The sequence below is a fragment of the Theobroma cacao genome, chromosome 4 (genome assembly GCF_000208745.1).
Source record: "Theobroma cacao cultivar B97-61/B2 chromosome 4, Criollo_cocoa_genome_V2, whole genome shotgun sequence".
Lineage (NCBI taxonomy): Eukaryota > Viridiplantae > Streptophyta > Magnoliopsida > Malvales > Malvaceae > Theobroma > Theobroma cacao.
Genome location: NC_030853.1, coordinates 24,848,298 through 24,868,543, shown reverse-complemented (window position 1 = coordinate 24,868,543; position 20,246 = coordinate 24,848,298). Strand labels below are relative to the sequence as shown.

Here is a 20,246-nt window from a genome sequence, read left to right as displayed (position 1 = left end):
GGTACCCATTACCAAGTCCTCGCATGGACAACTAAAAGTCAATAGTCAATTTAGAGAAAAAAAAATAACTTAGTCAATATTTTTGTAATATTCATTTAATATGAATATAATTATTAGAATTTTATATGGAATCAGAATTAATTATTATTAATTTAAATTTAAACTTTCAAAGTTTTTGTAATTTAAGTTGGACTAATGATACTTGGATTCGATTTATTATAACTTAATAATTATTTTTCAAATTAAAAATTAAATCTAAAAAAAAACGTACATCTATTTGATAATTAATTAACAAGTGAAACAGTTGCTGTAAAAAAAAAAATTGAAACAGTCAATTACTATGAACAATTGAAGAAAAAGTTAAATGCTGGCTGTAACGAACTGTTACATTTCTTTTATAATAATTGGTTAAAAGTTAAAAATATGAAATTACTTTGAAAAGAAGTGAACAGAAATATAAGAAAAAAGAAATGGAAAACACCATAATAAGATAAATAAATAAATAAATAAAGTAGTAGCAGTTTTCATTTCAAAACAGAAGAAACAGGCAACGAAATCCAAGGGGCGTTGAAAGCGGATTGTTGCTCGTTTTTTTTTTTCCTCTGATTTTTGATTTACTTTGCTTTGCCCCCAGCAAAGTAAAAATAACTCATTTGTTACTGTTCAAACTCAGTATCTGTGAAACCAACTTCCGTAGGCTATGGCCCCTGGTATGAAGATCGTTTTTGGATTGTTAACATTTGTCACTGTGGGAATGATTATCGGTAAGTATTTTTCCACTCGATCCAAAGCTTTCTTCTAAAGACTTTCTTGTGTCACTCTTTTAAGTTTTAACTCTCAAACACCTTGTTGGGTATCTCTTGTTCTTTTCTGTTTAATTGATGTTGTCTGCTTTTCCCACTTTCTTTATGGTTTTAACATAATGGGTTTTCTTTTTTCTTCCTTGAAATATGTAATTGAAAAGCATGAAAAGAGATTTAGCTGAATAGATAGATGGATTTAGTTAAGATGAGAATTGGGTTTTTGTTTCCTTTTGCTGGTTTTGAATTTTTAGCGAATTGGGTTCAAATAATTCAATCATATTTGTTTCAGAATGAGTAACATGTGAAGTTTTCTTCTAATTATCAACGTGTATGTCATACTTGGAGAGAGTCTTTCTACTGACATGGACAATTATAGTAGCCCTGGAGCATGGATTGAATTTTTCAGTTGTTTTGCTGAGTGTTATGATTATGGGAAATGCAGGTGCTTTGTTCCAGCTAGCTTTTATACGCGGATTAGAAGATTCATACGGTATTATGATATTATATATGTAGTAGAACTTTTTAATGTTGCAGGCTCCATGTTCAATATATATTCCAATTTTCCTTCTTTGTTTTTTTTTGTTTTTTAATTTCTCTTAACATGTTTAATAGGTAGTGACTTTCCAACTGCAAAATTGCGTGTAAGTCAGAGTGATGGCTATCCTAAGTTGCCAAGAGGTTGGTATGATTCTTATTGGTTCTCAGACAACAAAGTAATGGAAATTTATTTAACATAATCAAACTTTGGATAAAGAATCTTTAGTTTTAGCCAAATTGTATATTTTGCTGGAAGTTCATTGATGTATTTTGTCTTTTTACTTTTTTATATTTTCAGGTATGAGTCATTGGCATGGTGACAAAGAAGCAGAAATTTTGCGTCTTGGATATGTATGTTTCTTATTTTTTTTTACCTTCATCTTTTTTTCTTTTTAATTTTTCAATTATTAAAGTTCTAGTGATATTTACGAGCCGGAATTTTTTATAAAATTAATAAAGTTTTGAATTTGCAGTGGAAAAGGGAAACAAAGAACAAAATTAGAAAATTTTCCATGACAACTGGTGGTGTTGCCCTTTGGCTAGTGTTGTTTTAAAATATACTAGTACTTAGTCTGTGCTTTGCAGCAGGTGCAAAACTTTTTTATTTTCTTTGTTTCTCTTAAAATTAATCCAAAGTTTGTATTGTGCTTACATTAATGCTTTTGAAACCTTGATTCATGTTTTTTATAAATTTCTTTTTCCAATTTGAGTGGAGGAATATGTTGTTTTTTTCTATTTTCTAACAAGCCCCCTCTCAAACCAGCCCCATGGGCTTGGTGGTGTGGACTAAGCACAACCCACCACATTTTTGGTGCACATCTCTACTGTAACTAGCCATTTGCAGTAGTAATCATACTTAGATTTGCATGGCTTAATCATAGAGAATGATGACAGCTCATTCTTGTTGCCTCACCTAATATTTTAAGCTTTTAAGTGGAGTTTTTACCCTCACAAATTATAATGGAATAAAATAATAGAGCAGGATTTGATGTAAAGGGATTGATGGACGAAAAGTGAGGAAAGGGGTGGGGGGGAGCAGACTTTGAAGCGAAGGAAATCGGGTGGATGGAAGGGGGGTTGGGGGGTGGTGGACAGCCTCTCTATGCATATTAAAGCATGACAGAGTATAAATTTAACCATTGATGGAAATGAATAATTTACCCTATATTTTTTTATACTTACGTGAAATTGATCCAGAAGATGATTCTCCTTGCATCTTTCAGATTTTCAACGAAAGAAAAAGTTTGACTTTCCTTTGTTGTGATGATGTAGGTCAAACCTGAAATAATCAGCTGGTCACCTCGAATTATTGTACTTCATAATTTCCTTAGCAACGAGGTATGTATGTCATCAATGACTGAGAACTAATTGTGGTACTACAAATTATGACATTGTAAATTCTGATTCATATAATGACTAACTGATGTAGGACAGCTATGTGATTAGGGCTTTTGGCAGCTTTAAGGTTTAAATTTTTTAGAAATTGGGGGAAATTGAATAATGCAGAAGAAGAAATTTGCAAGCTACACATCGTTGGTTGATTGCATTGTGCAATCATGAGAACAATAATGCTGAAAATTCTCTAATAAGAATTCTATCTCTCAATAAAAAGATTACATTGATATATGGACTCCTAGCATTCCTTATCCAGTAAGAACTAGCAGTCGTAGTTAAAAAAATCCTTAGATTCCACCTAGGAAACTTGCAAACTTGACTTAAAACACTAAAACTTGAAACATAGAATTATCCTGAAAAAGTAAAAATAAAAATCCAATAACATAAGGAAAACCCAATTAAGACTTAATTAGACTCAAAATTTTCAATTTCTAGCAAGCCTACCAGATCAGCCTTGATTATAACTTTTCTACCAGAAATTTGCAATTTCTAGCAATCCAATAATATAAGCATTCAATCATACTTTTCTAGCCTAATATTTAGTTATGTAGCAAGAAAAAGAATAAACTCATTATGATTAAATGCTAGGTAGACAAGTATTAATAGGCTGGAAAAGAAATTTGTAAGCAAAGGCAATCTCTGCTAGGATAGAATAGGCTAGTATGTGTCTTTTCCGTTTGTCGTCAAGGAAGTAGGGTTAGAAGATTGACCTTGTTTCTAGTGACGTAAATAGCTCCTTTTAAAATATCAGTGCTCTCCCACTTATGGCTGACTGCATCCATCATATGCTTAATGGTACTGAAGTATTGTTTTATTTTAAGCACTAATTTTTTAAAACAACCTCATTTGCCCTAAGTTTAGTGGTTTGGAAATGCTATATCCCCAAGTAATTCAGCACAACAGAGTTTTAAATTATAGCGTTATAACCTCTGCAGGAATGTGACTACCTTAGAGCCGTTGCCCACCCTCGACTTCAAATTTCTACTGTGGTGGATGCAAGAACTGGGAAGGTATATCTAACAACTTTTTCAATTCCTTGAATTTCATTTTGATGGGGTAACAGATTTTTTTGCATGTTAGTTGCTTTCTAATAAAAAAATGTCTTCTTTTTATAGATCTTCTATTAAGTATCTAGGTTATTTATATTCGTTGAGGTGATATATCGACTTATGCATATATATGCATGTAAAGTATCACCTTTTTTGTCTATTTGATGCGTAAAGTATCCACCTTTTAAAGTTTGCTGGAAGTTAGTGACTGGAGATCTTGTCTTTTTTTGAATTCAAGATTTCTTGATTAATAGCCTATCAACCTTTATAACTGTATGAAGCCTTTTAAATTTATAAATGAAGCAAACGAGTCCTTATTTCGCATTTATTGATTGGGTTTGACTTGAGAACTTAATTAGGTAGCTGCTTGTGTTTCTTTATCGTTGCACTTTTCTCACTTTCAGTGGTTAATTTACTACGTAGGTGCTTGTTTGACCAATCAGACTTTTGTATTACTTTAAGGGTGTCTAAAGAAGAAGGACCCTCTTTCTTATTACTTTACCGTAAAGGATACTTAAGCATGAAGAACCTAACTATTATGATTTGTAGAGGTGGCAATTGGGTGAATTGACTTACCTTAATTAGCTGCATCTACTTCACATACAGTGTATATAGTAAAATGGAATATCTTCTTACATATTACCGCAAGCCTAACTTTAGAAGGACTCGTCCTCTTCTTGTGTTGTTAAGTTTTAATACTTTCAGTAATGATGCTGTGCTGAATGATGACAGTTATGGTCATAAGTTTAATCACAGCACAAAACATGTGTTTCCTATCTTTGGCCTGTTACTTTTACTTACAGTAACGTATTTGTCAAGGCAAGTGTTGATCTAATGATGGCTTCTGTTTCTCAGGGAATTAAGAGTAATGTCAGGACAAGCTCTGGTATGTTCCTGAGTCCAACAGACAGAAAGTATCCAATGATAAAGGTTAGTTTTCAAGTCACTTCTCTCCAACATAAATGTCTATGCCATCAGTCCATTCTTTTATGAGCTGATCAATTGCATAAGGAAGCATAGAAAATGATTTTAATCCCCATTGTAGATGGTTTAGATTTTACTGATGCATAATGCATCTATTAACAGCCAGAGATAAAAAAAAAAAAAATCACAAGCACTGGTCCAAATTGCCATATGAATGACGTAATCAGATATATATACTATAGCTGGTTTGATGGGAATGTCGATGGGAATTGTTGCCAGAATTGTGTATTTAGTGAAGGGTCAAAAATGGCATTATGACTACACCTGTAGGGAGAGACCTTAGAGGAGACACTGACCTTTGGTATTGAAATTGGAAATTCGAAAACAGATGATGTGCTGTTTTGGTATGATCACATTGCTTTTAGCAGAAGATGCCTTACACCCATTGTTTACTAAATAAACTGAGTTGCTATTCATTCCCTGTCTGGTGAAAGCAGAATTGTATATTTTTACATGAAGTGATTGTGGATCAAGTACAGATATTAATCTTGTGCATCAAAATTAAGTGACTGCTAAGTAATTGGGATATGGTCATGATATGCACAGATTCATGCCATGAACTGATTACAATAATTTAAAAAAGGTCTAAAACTCTGCTGCCACTGGAGTGGCAATGAATAGAGAGAGGATCCACTGGTTATTCGACTTACTCAAATTGTTCATGGTGGCTTATATAATTTCCCTGTTACTAAGCTCTGTATATTCTTTTGCTGGGCAAAGAGATAGTTTGTAAAACTGCCCACTCACAAAGGCTTTTCAAAATAGTTTGTAACGGTCTTGTTCTCATTGACCCAAAGGAACTCTGCACTCGGTTCTGTGTTATGTTTATAAGATTTATCGTTTTTTCTTTTTTTGACAAGTAGTAAGTAGTCTTCTATGGGTTTATCTATTTTTACTAAGGGTTTACACTTAAAAGCATGGTTTTGCAAATATTGGCACTTGATATGCTGGCTGCAATTCTTGGAATCCAGAAACATATGTTGTTTCTAGCATTACAACTGTTGCTTACATCTATCTTCTTCAATTGCCCAATAAAGTGCGTAATTGAGTGTTTCCTCCATTTCTTTTTCCTTGGAACCTTAGGCAATTGAAAAGCGGATTTCTGTCTTTTCTCAAATACCAGCTGAAAATGGGGAGCTTATCCAAGTTTTAAGGTGGGTGTCTGTCTTAAATTTCTGTAAAATATTGCTCAAAAGCAGGAAAACTGATATGTCGTGTCATCAAGGCTAACATATAATGCAGCACAGGTATGAAAAGGATCAGTTTTACAAGCCCCACCATGATTACTTTTCTGATACTGTAAGTTATCTGCCCTTATCAAAATTGACATTGTGCATCTATTGATTGTGTAAGTTATATCTATTCTTGTGATATGGAGGAATTCCGATCCATTTCTTTGCGACTCTTGCAGTTTAACTTGAAGCGTGGTGGTCAACGAATAGCAACAATGCTTATGTATCTAAGCGATGATGTTGAAGGAGGAGAAACATATTTCCCTATGGTAATTACCTTTTTATCAAAAAAAGAAAAAAAACCCTGAATTTGATGCGTAACTTTTGTTAATCATATTATGCAGATGTGCTTCTACTGCATATAAAGAGATGTTCATCTTATTCATCTTTTTTATGGGTATTCTGAGAATAACTGTCAAGATGCCTTTGGTTTGTGGCACTTTTCTTAACTTGCGTATGCAATTTGGTAGCTGCTTTCCAAACTAATAAAGTTCATTGAGTAGTTCTTTGATACTGTGCTAGAAAGAGTAAGGCACAGAAGTTTTGTGAAGTCTGTTTATGGGTGTTAAGGGTAAGCATTGAACATTGGGGTTTTTAAGGTTTAAAGTTGCAAAGACAGCTGATTAGCTTTAACAGATGGAAATTGGGTTTAATTGGCTGAGTTATGATGGCAAAGTGGTTTTTGGAAGTGTGGATATGACTAGAATTTTGGGGCAATAAGAAGACAACAGAATTTAATGTTTTAGAGGAAAGTGGTGGAGTTGGAGAATCATGGTGATGTAACACTCCAATGGACAAGACAGGATTCAAATCCTATATAACATCCAATATTTCTTTCACTGTCTTCGCGCGAGTCTTGATGTACTCTCAATTAAAAATCCATTATATGAGAAGATCCGTAATATTGCAATGGTGAATAAATGCTACAGGAAAAGAGCTTTAAGAATCTACTCTTATGGAAAACTGTTAGGAACAGAATGAGGAAGTAGGGTCCAGGATAATGAATGGTTAGCAATATTGCTGAATTGCTTTTGGTACAGAGTAGGTGGGAAGAAGTTGAATCATATTACTGAAGTTTGAAGTAGTTGTGGTTGGTATTCTTTCAAAACTCAAAATGAAAACTCAATTACCCTTCTTCATCTTCATCTTCATCTTCTGCTTTTCTTTTTTTTTTTTCCTGGGTTTTAAAAGTTTTCATATAGAGTCCAAAGTAACTGTAGCAAAAGGCTGATTAAACCCAATTGAAATGGCTGGTTTAGTTTGATTTGCTTTTTTCATTTGTCCTTTTTCAAACTTCTAGTGATGGTGTTGGCAACTACATACTGTAGCAATTTTGTAATTTTGTCGCATTATGAATGGTAGACGATGTCAATTTCTTGGGCTGACATTCATACATCACTTCTTAAATGTGATTTTATTCAGCAAGAATATTTGTTTAAGTTTTAAATTAGATGAGTATTATCATTCTGTACGAGGATGTATGCTCATTGTAAATTGCAGGATTGCTCACACAATATATTGAATTACTCAAAATATAAGTACTGTTAACTCAATCTCATGTGGCTAATATTTGAGATCCATCATATATGGCAGTTAACAAATACTTTTTCTGCTCATCTGTAGTTCTTATTTTTCTTGGTGAAATCACCGTAACCCTGGATATGTTCTATCAGACATATAATACTCTTCTTTCATATTTTTGACCATATGGTCGAATGGCTTGGCTACAATGAAGTGCAGGAAAATTGTTATTTGCATTCATGGTGGGTTGGTGTTTGTGTTTTTTGAAAACTGTTCAAGTTGTGCACTGAGGCATGCTTGACACAAGGCAATAACCTATCACTATCAAGCATAAAGTGTAAAGTAGTTTAAGTATTAAGTGATCCTGATTGCTGTGAGCTCATATATCTTTTATTCTAGCATGCAAGTGGACAGCCTACTTCACAATCTTATCAGGTTTTAATATGATTTGGCTAGTGAATCATTAATGGAGAAAAGTGAAGTGTATGCACTGTAGGAAGCAATTAGGCCCACTTCTCTTGTAATTCTCAAGAGTACTGGCAGCTTGTCTTCAATTTCTCAACTTCTTATAATATTAAGATATTAATTCTATTGCGAAGTATACAATTTACTTTTTTATGTCTTTTTTATCACTAGTTACTCCAAGTCTTTTTGAATTTTCTTCAAGATACTTGCACCTTTTATTTATGAAAAGCCTTATACTTTTCCTTGCATAACTGCGGGCCACTCAATTTAAGTATTATCTTGTCATGCATCCCCTTGTTTGATTTTCTCAAATGTTTTTTCTTTTCAACCTTGTCTTTGGCAATTATTAGATGTTATACCTTTTATTGCATTGGTTTGTTAAACATGTGATGTAATCTCAGGCTGGTACGGGTGATTGTAGCTGTGGTGGGAAGATTGTGAAAGGGCTGTCTGTAAAACCAGTCAAAGGAGATGCAGTGCTTTTCTGGAGCATGGTTTGTTTCCTTGCTCTTCATGATAAATTTAAATTGTTTCCTTTCTCAAAAGAAGGTATCTTGTATGATACCTCAGATTTAGATTGGTTTAAAAAGATTGCTCTGATTTCATTAGCTTTGTTGTTTGCATTGCTATGCTTCTCTCAGGGGCTAGATGGACAGTCGGATCCAAATAGCATACATGGAGGATGTGAAGTTTTGTCAGGAGAGAAGTGGTCAGCAACAAAATGGATGAGGCAAAAGCCTACTTTCTGATATTAAGTCCTTGTCCATCTTTTAGATATATTTATGGATAGGGGGGTAGCCTTTCACTATGTCTGGAAATTCACATCTAATGTTTTAGCCAATGAGTAATAATTTAACTCTTAAAAGTAGGAAGTTAGTATTGCCTATATACCAACATTGAGTTCGGCACTTGCACCATCAAAATACCATATAAGAATAGTGTACAGCTTGAGACAGGAAGAATTTGATTTAGTAGCATCAGTCATTTTTTTGCACCTATTTTAGGAGTTTACTTTGATGCCCTTCATGGTTACCCCCATCCCCAACCCAAGGACAAAGTTTCTGTATGTTGTTTTCGGACATTATTGTCCTTGCATAGTCATAATGGTGAATTTAGAACCCTTTGTAGCAAACATTTGTTGTAATGAGTTGTAAGTATCAATTTCCATCTTGCCTGCTTTTAGTCCTTTAATTTCCATACCTGTCTCCTCTTGGACTCCTTCTGCCATTGGTATCTGTGGAAGTAAGAGCATTAACCATGCAAGAGGCAACTATTCTTGTACCTCTTCCATTTGCACCTACTGTTTTCCTTGGTCTCTCACAAACTCAGCAAAAACCAGCTTCCCTTTTGTCAAGTTACGATTTACCAAACCATGCAGCTATCTTCATAACAATCTTCATCTAGTAGGTTGGTTTCCCAATTCTTTCTCATAAGCCTCCTTCACCAATTTCTTCAAACCTATGCCATAGATGAAAGTATTTGCTAGAATGAATTTCCATCATCCTTTCTTTCACATATTAGTATTAATATGCTAGAGTTAGGAATGAGCATTATGACCTTTGACAATGGAGGATCACCAATGATGTTACCACCAAATATTATATGTAAATAGTGGATTAGGATTGACCCTTGACATAATGACTCAAATCAAATGTCATCAAAATTAACAAAAATTGTCATTTTTTTGAATGTATTAGAAAACCCTTCTTTTAATATTTTATTTTTTCATAAAAATATAAAATATTATCAAAATCTTTATTTTTAAATTTAACTTTTATTTTTTTAAAATAAGGATGTAAGTGGTAAGTGCGTTATCATTGTTTAAGAGCAGAGTCAGAATTATTTTGTTCTTTTTAAACCACAAAAAAGAAATTGAGGATGCAAAAATTTTAATTTTATCCGTTTAATGGATAATAAAAAAGTCAATTAAAATTAATGTTTACAATCGTCAGGTGTTGGGATAATCCTAAATAATTATAGATTTGCACCCAATTCTATTAAGGAAAAAGGGATAAAATCCGTAGAAATTTGAGTAATACTAGAACACTATTATTAATCAATCACTCTTAAAAACAAAAGATTAATTAATTAATTAATTAATTTGACTAGAGGAAAATGAAGGAATGCGCGGGCCCCACCACTCCAAACGCAAAATCGTCCCAGCTCTGGTAGACTTGACAATGGACACTTTCTTCTTTTCCTTCTGTTAAAAGGCGAATTCCACTTCCTTTCTGTCTTTCTTTTCCAATATGAAAATTCCAACGACTGGACCCATAAAGAAAAACAAAGAAATCGAGAGACAAGTAGAGAATAAGAAGAAGAAGAAGAAGAAGATTTTCCACTAAAAGTATTAATTATGTTTCGTGGGATCACCTCTCATGATTATTATTATTCTCTCCTACTAATTTCCTTTCTCCTAGTTTCCTCAGCGATAAGCAGCGCTTATAGTTGGGGCGTTCTTAACGTCAACTACAAATACGCCGGCCGTCAACGTTCTTTTTCTGACTTGATAGAGCACGACAGCCACCGTCAACTCCGAATTCTCGCAGGCGTCGATCTCCCCTTGGGCGGTTCCGGTCGGCCTGATGGAGTTGGGTTAGTATTTCATGGTTCTTGTTCTTTTTGTTTTAATTAGTATTATTTTGAAAGTTTTGAACTTGCTAAGCTTTTACAATTCAATTTTAAACAAAAGTATGTGTTTTTTTTTTGTTTTAAATTTTTTGTGTGTAGGCTTTATTATGCTAAAATAGGGATAGGAACACCTCCGAAAGACTACTATGTGCAAGTAGATACAGGAAGTGATATAATGTGGGTTAATTGTATTCAATGTAAAGAATGCCCCAAAAGAAGCTCTCTTGGTGTAAGTTTTCCCTTTTTCCTTTTCTCTCTCTCTTTTTTCATAACTTTTACTACTTGTTCTTATTTGCTTATTTTTCCTTTGGTTGTTTATTAACTAAAAGGTAAAATTGTAATTGATTAAAATTAAACAGATAATTAAAACATAACGTGGATTTTAATGTAAATTTTCTATGCAAAAGTAAAATAATAGTATTATCTTGTTATCCAAATTAATTCTTCAAAAAAAGTTACTTGCTTTTGCATCCAAAATCTCTTTTTCGTAGTTTGCTTCAGGAAGCAAAGAGCAGGTACTTAAAATGACAACCAAATGGTTCCTTAAAAATTTGGGTTTCCTTCATCAAATTTAACCTTGCATATTTTATTTTCAATGCTATAGGAGTTAGTCATTAATTTATTTTTTTGGGGGGGCATACAGATAGATCTTACTTTGTACGATATTAAGGACTCTGCCACTGGCAAGTTGGTTTCATGTGATCAAGAGTTTTGTTATGCCATAAATGGAGGTCCGTTGGCTGGTTGTACAGCTAATATGTCCTGTCCGTATCTTGAGATATATGGAGATGGGAGCTCCACTGCAGGATATTTTGTAAAAGACATTGTGTTATATGATCGAGTGTCTGGCAATCTTGAAACCTCCTCTGCAAATGGAAGTGTTATATTTGGGTTAGTTGTCAATCCTGCTGTTACTCTTGTTTAATTCATACTTGTGATATTTGTGGCACTGTGTTAGCTTTTAAATTCTAAACTTGTAACTGTCCAGGATGCAGTATGTTTTTTTTTTTTTTCATAAAAAGATATAATCAGCTATTGACATCATATAACCAGGATTTACAAGCTGCTATTGCCTTAGCCTAAGGCAATTTCTTGCTAAATATTCTAACTTGCATTTGTAAGTACTGCTGATGTTATTGCAACTAATCTGTTAACTGTTTGAAGTTCAGAAGTGCTCAGTTTTCCTCTGTAGACTGGCACAACATGATAGTCATCTAGATTGTAGGAATTGTTTGCAACTTATTCCAAAAGTAGAAAAAGTATTTAAGAAATTTCAACCTAAGTTCTTTAATTGCTTCATGTACTTTCCTTGTTAGTTTGTTTAATGAGATTTTCTTTGCGCTGTAATTTTGAATGTCATTGTGAAGTTGGTGTCTAGCTCATCATTTGATACATGCAAGCATATCTTTTGTTCCTGGCCTTCTCTTCTTCTATCTTCCCCTTCCCTTCCTTTTTAATAAGACCCATGATGAGTTATGAGTGAACACAAAGCCAGTCCCCGATAAACAAGAAGATATACGCAAGATATCTCAGAAGCATCAGAATTTTCAAGGCTTCACCGTGTTTTAGAGATTATAAATCTTGGAGGAAATAATAGTGTCCAGTCTTTGTACTTGTGCCACAGTGGTTATGAGTTGGTTCTCAAGTAAACTGAAGGGGACAAAGTTTTGAGATGATACATCCTTTCTTATAAAGACACAAGTTCATAGAAGTTAAAATGTCTGCCATCTCCTAGATATAACAACATGCCACCATTTTTATTGCTAAGATGCATCATCTGATACATTGTTTTTTTAGTGAAAAATGTGCTTCATATAGATCAATTTTAAGTAGTTGATATGATTTGAGATGATATATTTGTGATGAGAAGGTATTATCTAGGGTTTCTATTGCTCGTATTGTTTAGTTTTAACAGAACTGATTAAAGATCCTATTTTTGACCATTATATGTTGTAGTTTGTGGGAACATTTTGAAGTTGCATCAATATCGCTTTTAGGGTTATTTGGAATTATGTCATGATGGGCTTAATGAATGTTTGCTTTTGCATATGTAACATGTGCATGCAGGTGCATGTAAAAATATGTGCTCAAAACAAGTGTGTGGATTTTCTGTTTGCTTGTGCTTCTTTTGGTAGTATTATATGGTTATTCTAGCATTCTTTTTTCATAGGTGTGGTGCTACACAATCAGGGAATCTAGATTCATCTAATGAAGAAGCACTTGATGGAATACTTGGTTTTGGAAAATCTAATTCATCAATGATTTCCCAGCTTGCTTCATCTGGAAATGTGAAAAAGATGTTTGCTCACTGCTTAGATGGAGTTAATGGAGGTGGTATCTTTGCTATTGGGCACGTTGTGCAACCAAAAGTCAACATGACTCCGTTGGTACCAAATCAGTATGTAACATCTTTGGTGAATATCATTACTTGTTTTTAAGTATAACAGTTTCCACTTATTACTTTCTCACATTTTATTTCCTATTAATCTGGTTTATTTTAACATTATGTGTTATAAAATACATTATTTGGATCAAACAATCACACGGAAAATTTGATTGTTGTCTGGAAGGACTGAATGAGAATCATGTGCTGATAATCATATTTCTGTTTTGTCTCATGCATTATCTGTGTCTTGAGTTTTACAGCTTTGAAGGACAAGCTGAAGGCTTAAGGGTTAACTTGCTAGAAATGATTTGATGACTAATGATCAATGGTAGTTGTTTGACTTAGGTTAATCTGTTGGGTTAGCAGCCATTGGAAAAGAGGAGAGTGACAACTGATCAAAAAACTGTATTTGTAAATGTAATCATGGCTCTTAGGCCTTGTTCGATTTGTTGTGAAGTTATTTTGTGGTTTGCTTCCCTTCATTGTTACACAGGGTGAACATGATTAAGCTGATGTTATAGTTTATGGCAAGCTCCACTGGTATATTATGGTGAATCACTGAGAATGAAAAATAAAGGAATACTCTTATAGTTGTTTTGCTAATCCATTCATGATGATTCATTATGATAATAGGAGCTTCGAGAGGGATGTCTTTCCAAGTGGTCATTTGAAAATTTGATTTGCAAGTTAAGCAAAGTTTGAAAATTTTGTAGTAGCTGGATTATGTGTAGTGCCTTCTAGAGTTATGTGATGACAGATTAGGAAGAGAAATATTGGAGAAAGGGTAAGGAAAAGTTGGCAAGATGTGATGAACAGATACCAAATAAAGGTATTGTGCATAACATAATTGAAGTGATCACAATCTGGAAATATTCTCTTGTGAAATGCCTGGGGAAATTGTGCACCCATTACATTTTCTTTGTCTTCATGCCAAGAAATTTCTTTCTGGCTTAAAACCAATGTTTTGCTCATGATTGGTAGCAACACATTACTACTGACTGCATCAGAGACTAACCTCTTTATGATAGGTTATTTACCAACTTATGTTCATGATTTTGATTTTCAATGTTTAAAGTTTATCTTCTAACTCACTTTTAGTATATGGATCTGCAATTCCATGTATTGAACTCCATCTTGTCATATAAAATTTCAGGCCACATTACAATGTCAATATGACAGCAGTTCAAGTTGGTCATGATTTCCTAAATCTTACGACAGATATATTTGAGGCAGGAGATCGAAAAGGGACAATAATAGACAGTGGAACAACCTTGGCATATCTCCCAGATATGGTTTACGAGCCATTAGTAAGTAAGGTATGTGATACAAAATTGTTTAATCTCCCAGAAAATTTCATTTCAGCTTGCTAAATTTATTGTTTTTTTTTTTTTATCTTTGTTTAGATACTTTCTCAGCAGCCTTCGTTGAAGCTTCAAACTGTTCACGATGAGTATACATGTTTTCAGTACTCTGCAAGGTATGAAGCATGGGATATATCAATTGTGACTTTTGAGCACTTATGTAAATTCCCTTCTTGTCATGCATTGAAACTGCTGATCATGTTTACATTTGAATATTTTTTTGATTTTTTATATCTTAAATTCCTCTATTTATTGCAATTTTATCTGGCATCATAACTCTTTCTGGGGATAATTTTTATCAGTTTTTTTTTCCTTTTTGCTTTCTATTTTGCTTTGTGGTTCAGTTTAAAATAATTTTTCTCTTAATATTTGTTTGTGCTGCTTCTTTTGTCCTAGAGCTGAACCTTCTTTAAGGTGCTTTTAATAAAATTTTCTCTTCAAAGAAATTGTATGCCATTAGTACATGTCTTATGTTATAAGAATGCCTGTTGATTTAATTTTTCATTCTAACTGTATAGTTCTTGATGATGATGGTGGTATGTGTGGCTTGATTCCTTTTGTCACAACAGTTCTCCGCTTCTTTGGCTTGATTATTTCACTAAACGATTGCTATATTTAGTTTTATATGCTACATCTTATTTTGATATTGTTTCATATTGTGTCAAGAAATAATTTTATTTGGTTTATATGTCTTTATTGCAGTCTTGATGAGGGATTTCCAAATATCACTTTCCATTTTGAAAATTCAGTCATCCTGAAGGTTTATCCACATGAGTACCTATTCCCCTTTGTAAGTATGCTTAACTACACAAATTGAAAATCTGGTGTAATATTTATTTTGCTTGAAAGATTCATTTAGCTTCCTTGTTCACAGTTCCCTATATCTTTACAGTAAGCTTGTCAGTTCACCTATGAAAATTGTTTGCCTTTTTTAGAGATGATTCAGGTCCATCCTTGGTGCTGTGCAGGGACATGCCCCTTTGTAAGTCCTCAGTTCAAACCCAGGCCAACAGCAAAAAACAGCTGTCCCCCCTCCCCTCTGTGTTGAAAAAAAAATGTCTACATAGACCACACAATTTTCATAATAAATTGTGACAATCTCTTTATGTGCTGATGAAATAAACATTTGTATTTCCGTTCTGTTTGGTCAATACATAATACTTGACTGACAAAGTCCTTAAAGAACACCCATTAATCTTCCAGGTCTAATTTTAGTTTTGGGAGGTGAAGTTGTTTTTATTATTGTTATTATCATTGTTATTGCTATTCTTTATGGGCCCGTTGTGTAACATTGGCCTTGTCTGAGTCTTGCATGATTTTGCACAGTATTAGGATTGTTTGTCATGTAGTTGAGTCTACAGTATCTTACAGGTTGTTTAGAGTGTTATAAGCAAGTCATGTTTGCGTCAATTGATATTTACAAGGGTAAGATTTGCAGAATGGTTTGTGGTGCGTTGGATGGCAAAACAGTGGAATGCAATCCAGGGATCGAAAGAATATGACCCTCTTGGGAGGTACGGCTTCAGACTATGCTTTTTGTTAATTCTGAATTGAAGACCTATCCTTCCAAGTATAATTGCCATACAGCTTCATACAATTTTCCACTCTTGTGTTTAAATATTTGCAGTACTATAACTCATGATTTATTCTGATGTGTTGAGCATATTCCAACTTATAAATTATCAAGTTATTTTGCATTGGTAAAAAAAATTGTGGATTTTTTTATTTTTTAAATATTTTTCACTTATAATATTTGGTTTTGCTTTATATATATAAATATATTTTGAAAAGTAGGTTTTGCTTTATGTTGGTGGACAATTTGATATAATGCTTTGTGTTTTGATTGGTAACTTGCCAAAAACAAAACTAAGGTCTCAGTTGCTTAAAAGCATGCTCTACAATGAGTTTATGTAGATTTAGTCCTTGTTGCTTCAGTTCATGACATGAAGTTCATTACTTCATCTGGCTTAATGTTACAGTCAGTAAGTATTTCTTTTTTTTATATTTGGGGGAAAGGGGATTCGAATCTTACTTTTTTTGAGAGAAAGATCATGCACTAACCAATGAGCCAAATGCTCGAGTGCTATAGTCAGTAAGTATTGGTTGCGTTAAATTAAGGAAAGTACATAGAGCTCGCTAGAAATTTTCGTTTAGGTTTTAAATGGATGAGCATAATATTAGGGTTCGATGGTTGATTTAGGATGGAAATAATTGAATTTTACAGGCTGCAAGAAATTAAAAAGGAAATAAATTTTGTACCTGATTTGTGTCTGTGAGCAATGCAACAGTACCTGAAAATGGTAATTCATTGTTAGCTGTTAGGGCTGTTAGGGTTGAGTATGCTTTATACCTCTATTTGGTTATGCTTCAAACTGAAGGCCCCAAAGTCTTAACGCATGGGTTAGGGTTGCTTCACTCAACCCTCAGTGAGCATAATAAAATATTCAAAACTTGCCGTCTATTTAAAATCATTACATGCATAGACTTTCAATACTTTTAATCATTCATAGTATTGAGATCCAAGATAGAAAGCTATCAAGATTTACTAAAAACAATGCTTAACAAAAACCTGATAACATATTAAACCTAAAATAACATTCTAAGAGTTTAACTCTGGAATTTCCAGTGAATCTGGAACTCATCATGATACCCATACCCTAAAGAAACATATACCCCTAGCATTAGGTGGCCTTTAACCTGCACTATAAAAAAATTTCATTGCTTATTCTCATTATATTTCACGAAACACCTTTTTGCTGCATCTTAGCATGAAATATCTTAGGTTGCCCTGGATGATTGGTTCTCTATGAATAGAATTTCCCAAATGATTATATAGAAGAATAAAAGGATGCTATCATAAATTGGATTAAAAAGGAATTAAGTCTTTAAATTCAAGTGACTGACTAAATGGAGTTTTTGAGCATTTAGTGTTTAATATTTGTTTTGTTAGACCTTAAGTTGTAACGAATTTGTACAAATAAGTAATTTGATATTTCCCCTGAATCCTGTTGTGTTCCCTACAGATTTAGTGCTTTCAAACAAGCTTGTTTTGTATGATTTGGAAAATCAGAGCATTGGATGGACAGAGTACAATTGTGAGTATCATGTTACTTTCCCTTTCCTCAAAAAAGTTTTGTTTGCATTATAACTCTTAGTATTCACTTTTTGGCTATTGTTTTACTCATTGTGTCTGATTTATAAGACATGTTTCTGCTCTCCTTTTCTCACTTGATTGCGTCTGGATTCTGAAGTATTATCATCATTTAATGTTTTAGATAGGTTGGCCTTTGTCTTTCTTTCTTTAAAGCACGTACCTAAAGATATTTAAAGTTTCCATCTATATTGTTAACTAGACAAAATATTCCCTCTCTCTCTCTTTTGAAGTGTAAAAGGATTTCCTTGCTTTCATTAAGTTCTATAAAGCAAAAAAAGAGAGAACCGTAGACAATATTATTTGACCAGCAACACCACCAATGTTTTATGCACAAAACCTTCAATACCTACCTCTCTGTGACTACAACCTTACAAATACTGTTCCATCGATAATGAAATCTTTGTATGCCAGTTAGCCAGCAAGAGGATAACTTGATGCAGCATGGGAGTAGACATAGTAGGGAAGAGTGGAAAAAGAGAGAATACATAGAAGTACAAGAAACTAAGGAGAGGAGTGAGGAAGTAGAGAGAAAAGGAGAACAATAAATGTTATTATTGTGTTCGATTGCCTGCTTTTTGGTGCACATAGATGAAAATGGGGAAATGTCTACAGTACCTGGGTTGAATCAGATACAGTTGAAGGATTTTGTGGGTTCATGGATCAGGGCTTAACAGAAGAACTTTATAAGTTTCCAAAAATTGAAGATACAGATCAAGAAATTGAATTTCAATTATTTGTGGAAACATATCAATTGGTGGAACCGTTGATAAAAGAAAGGGATGCTGTATATGAATCACTCACATATTCTTCTGAATTATATGTATATGCGGGGATTAATTTGGAAAACCAGTGAGGATATGCAAGAACCAACAATTTTATTGGAAACATTCCTTTAATGAGCTGCCCTGGAACTTCTATAGGATATGTAATATACAGAATTGTGATCAATCAAATATTGCAAAGCCCCGGTATCTATTATCGATCAGAATTGGATCATAACGGAATTTTAGTCTAGACTGGTACCATCTTATCAGATTAGGGGGGCCTTGATGATGTTATTGCATTTGATTATTTTAGGTTTCTGCAGAAAGATTTCTCTGTAAATAAAAACTGTATTGTGTTTATATTATGATGGTCTTTTATTGAGTTCAAACTATAGTATACAAGTATGCTAACCCAATAAATGCCTAAGTATTTCCCTGAAGAATAGCTATAAATTAACAGATGGAGCTAGGAATTGGAGGTGGGGGGAAAAAATTCGATGTGCATTATTCCTTGACTAGAAATTGATAGATAATATGTTCCTATGAAACCTCTGGCTTGACTGCTTCTATCACTAATTTCTAATACGTTAAAAATCCTAGATGTCATTTTTTATTTGGAAGGTAAAGGATGTCATATGGTTTTATGTACTCAAGAACATACTCCCAACTAGCTGCCCATACACATTCAAAAAGGAAAGAGGAAAAAAAAAAGATATTTTTGGATGTATATCTCTTTTTGACTTTCAAGTGAAGATGATAAAACTTTGGATAGTACAACAATGAAGTATCAATTCTAGCTAGAAAGCACTAAATGATCTGCAATAGAAACATAGAGTTTTTTGTTTTCGATTTTGTTGACCTCTTTACGATTGATTTCAGGTTCTTCAAGCATACAAGTACTGGATGAACGGACTGGAACAGTGCATTTAATAGGTTACCACTATATTTCTTCTGCTTGCCATTTGAATGCCCAGCTTATAATAATTTTGATTTTGTTAGTGACATTACTACATTATCTGGACAACTGATATTCAATAGACAATACAAAATATACTAACAGTTAATTAAGATAAAGAAAGCAAATATAAAAACGAAATCAAGAGATTCATCTTGATATAGTTTGTTGAATGATTAACATGACTGATGGAATACTTAACAATACTTGTACATCTATCTTCTTAACAAGCACAGCAACAAACTGGAATAAAGACCTTGTAGTAAGACATTCACTATGGTTCCCTATTGCTTCCCGTAGTGAATGTTTTGAAATTCAGGAAAACTTACCAGGTTCATTTACATTTTGATTTATGGCATAACTTAGGTAGTGGTGAAAGTTTGATAAGTTTGTGGCATGGTTTGTTCTGAGTTTATGCAAGGTGTAGAAGCCGCAACATTTTATTTGAGTGATTCTAAGGCCGAACCACTAGTCCACTATGATGTACTGGTAGTTTGGTCCTTTTTTGCTGAAAATTATAAACCACAAGGAAATCTGAGTACATCTTATGGTGAGTGTCCATTGTTGGACAATTTATAAACACACACTCTCAGGGACACAGTCAGAGAGTTAAGGACAGACACATCACATATGGGGTGATCATGGTAGTAGGAAATAAAATCTACACAAAGGCGAGCACACTTGCAAATGAAACAAAGGTTTCATGCTTTAAGCATTGTTGGTAAACTGCACAAAAATTCCACCATTGGTGTGGAGAAAGGTCAAGCAAATGCAAGTGAAGCTTGAATGGATGCTTAGTTGTAAATATATAACGAGGAATGGTGATCCAAAGTTCATTCTTCAGTTTCTGTTCTCTGTTGGGACAGCCTAGGTGTACAATTTTCTGGCCGAGAAAAAGAAAAGGGATTGCTAGGAGTGGTTTCAGGCTGTCGGCAGATGCAGGCCCACCGTTCCCAAATTTCAAGTGAAAATATTTTTTTCATTTCATTTCATTTTCAAAAGGTAATAA

The 20,246-nt window shown here is 33.6% G+C and overlaps 2 protein-coding genes across 4 annotated transcripts; both read left to right on the top strand.

The window, feature by feature from the left end:
- Positions 507-9,172, top strand: LOC18602505 (prolyl 4-hydroxylase 1). The gene is made up of 12 exons (XM_007033927.2): positions 507-764; positions 1,246-1,293; positions 1,416-1,481; positions 1,639-1,691; positions 2,613-2,678; positions 3,671-3,745; positions 4,640-4,714; positions 5,852-5,922; positions 6,016-6,067; positions 6,180-6,269; positions 8,388-8,480; positions 8,628-9,172. The coding sequence occupies exons 1-12, from the start codon at positions 701-703 to the stop codon at positions 8,733-8,735; spliced, it is 861 nt and encodes a 286-aa protein (XP_007033989.2). The 5' UTR covers positions 507-700; the 3' UTR covers positions 8,736-9,172.
- Positions 10,165-19,451, top strand: LOC18602504 (aspartic proteinase-like protein 2). 3 transcript variants are annotated; one of them, XR_001927620.1, is made up of 11 exons: positions 10,165-10,581; positions 10,717-10,846; positions 11,261-11,508; positions 12,788-13,015; positions 14,157-14,319; positions 14,407-14,480; positions 15,067-15,154; positions 15,300-15,346; positions 15,803-15,878; positions 17,388-17,459; positions 19,162-19,419. XR_001927620.1 is itself a non-coding variant. In XM_018119848.1 (10 exons), exons 1-10 carry the CDS (start codon positions 10,343-10,345, stop codon positions 19,308-19,310), a joined length of 1,458 nt encoding a protein of 485 aa, XP_017975337.1. In that variant the 5' UTR covers positions 10,168-10,342; the 3' UTR covers positions 19,311-19,451. The 3 variants fall into 3 exon arrangements, 2 of the variants coding, with proteins under 2 accessions (XP_017975337.1, XP_007033987.1); XM_018119848.1 differs by lacking the exon at positions 15,300-15,346 and having other exon boundaries at positions 10,168-10,581; positions 14,157-14,310; positions 19,162-19,451; XM_007033925.2 differs by lacking the exon at positions 15,300-15,346 and having other exon boundaries at positions 10,169-10,581; positions 19,162-19,451.

Coding starts and splice junctions, on each gene's coding strand:
- LOC18602505 (XM_007033927.2), top strand. CDS start 701: ATGGCCCCTGGTATGAAGATCGTTTTTGGATTGTTAACATTTGTCACT. Junction 2,679..3,670: donor ATAATTTCCTTAGCAACGAG/GTATGTATGTCA, acceptor TAACCTCTGCAG/GAATGTGACTACCTTAGAGC. Junction 6,068..6,179: donor ATGATTACTTTTCTGATACT/GTAAGTTATCTG, acceptor CGACTCTTGCAG/TTTAACTTGAAGCGTGGTGG.
- LOC18602504 (XM_007033925.2), top strand. CDS start 10,343: ATGTTTCGTGGGATCACCTCTCATGATTATTATTATTCTCTCCTACTA. Junction 10,847..11,260: donor CCAAAAGAAGCTCTCTTGGT/GTAAGTTTTCCC, acceptor GGGGGCATACAG/ATAGATCTTACTTTGTACGA. Junction 15,879..17,387: donor GAATATGACCCTCTTGGGAG/GTACGGCTTCAG, acceptor TGTTCCCTACAG/ATTTAGTGCTTTCAAACAAG.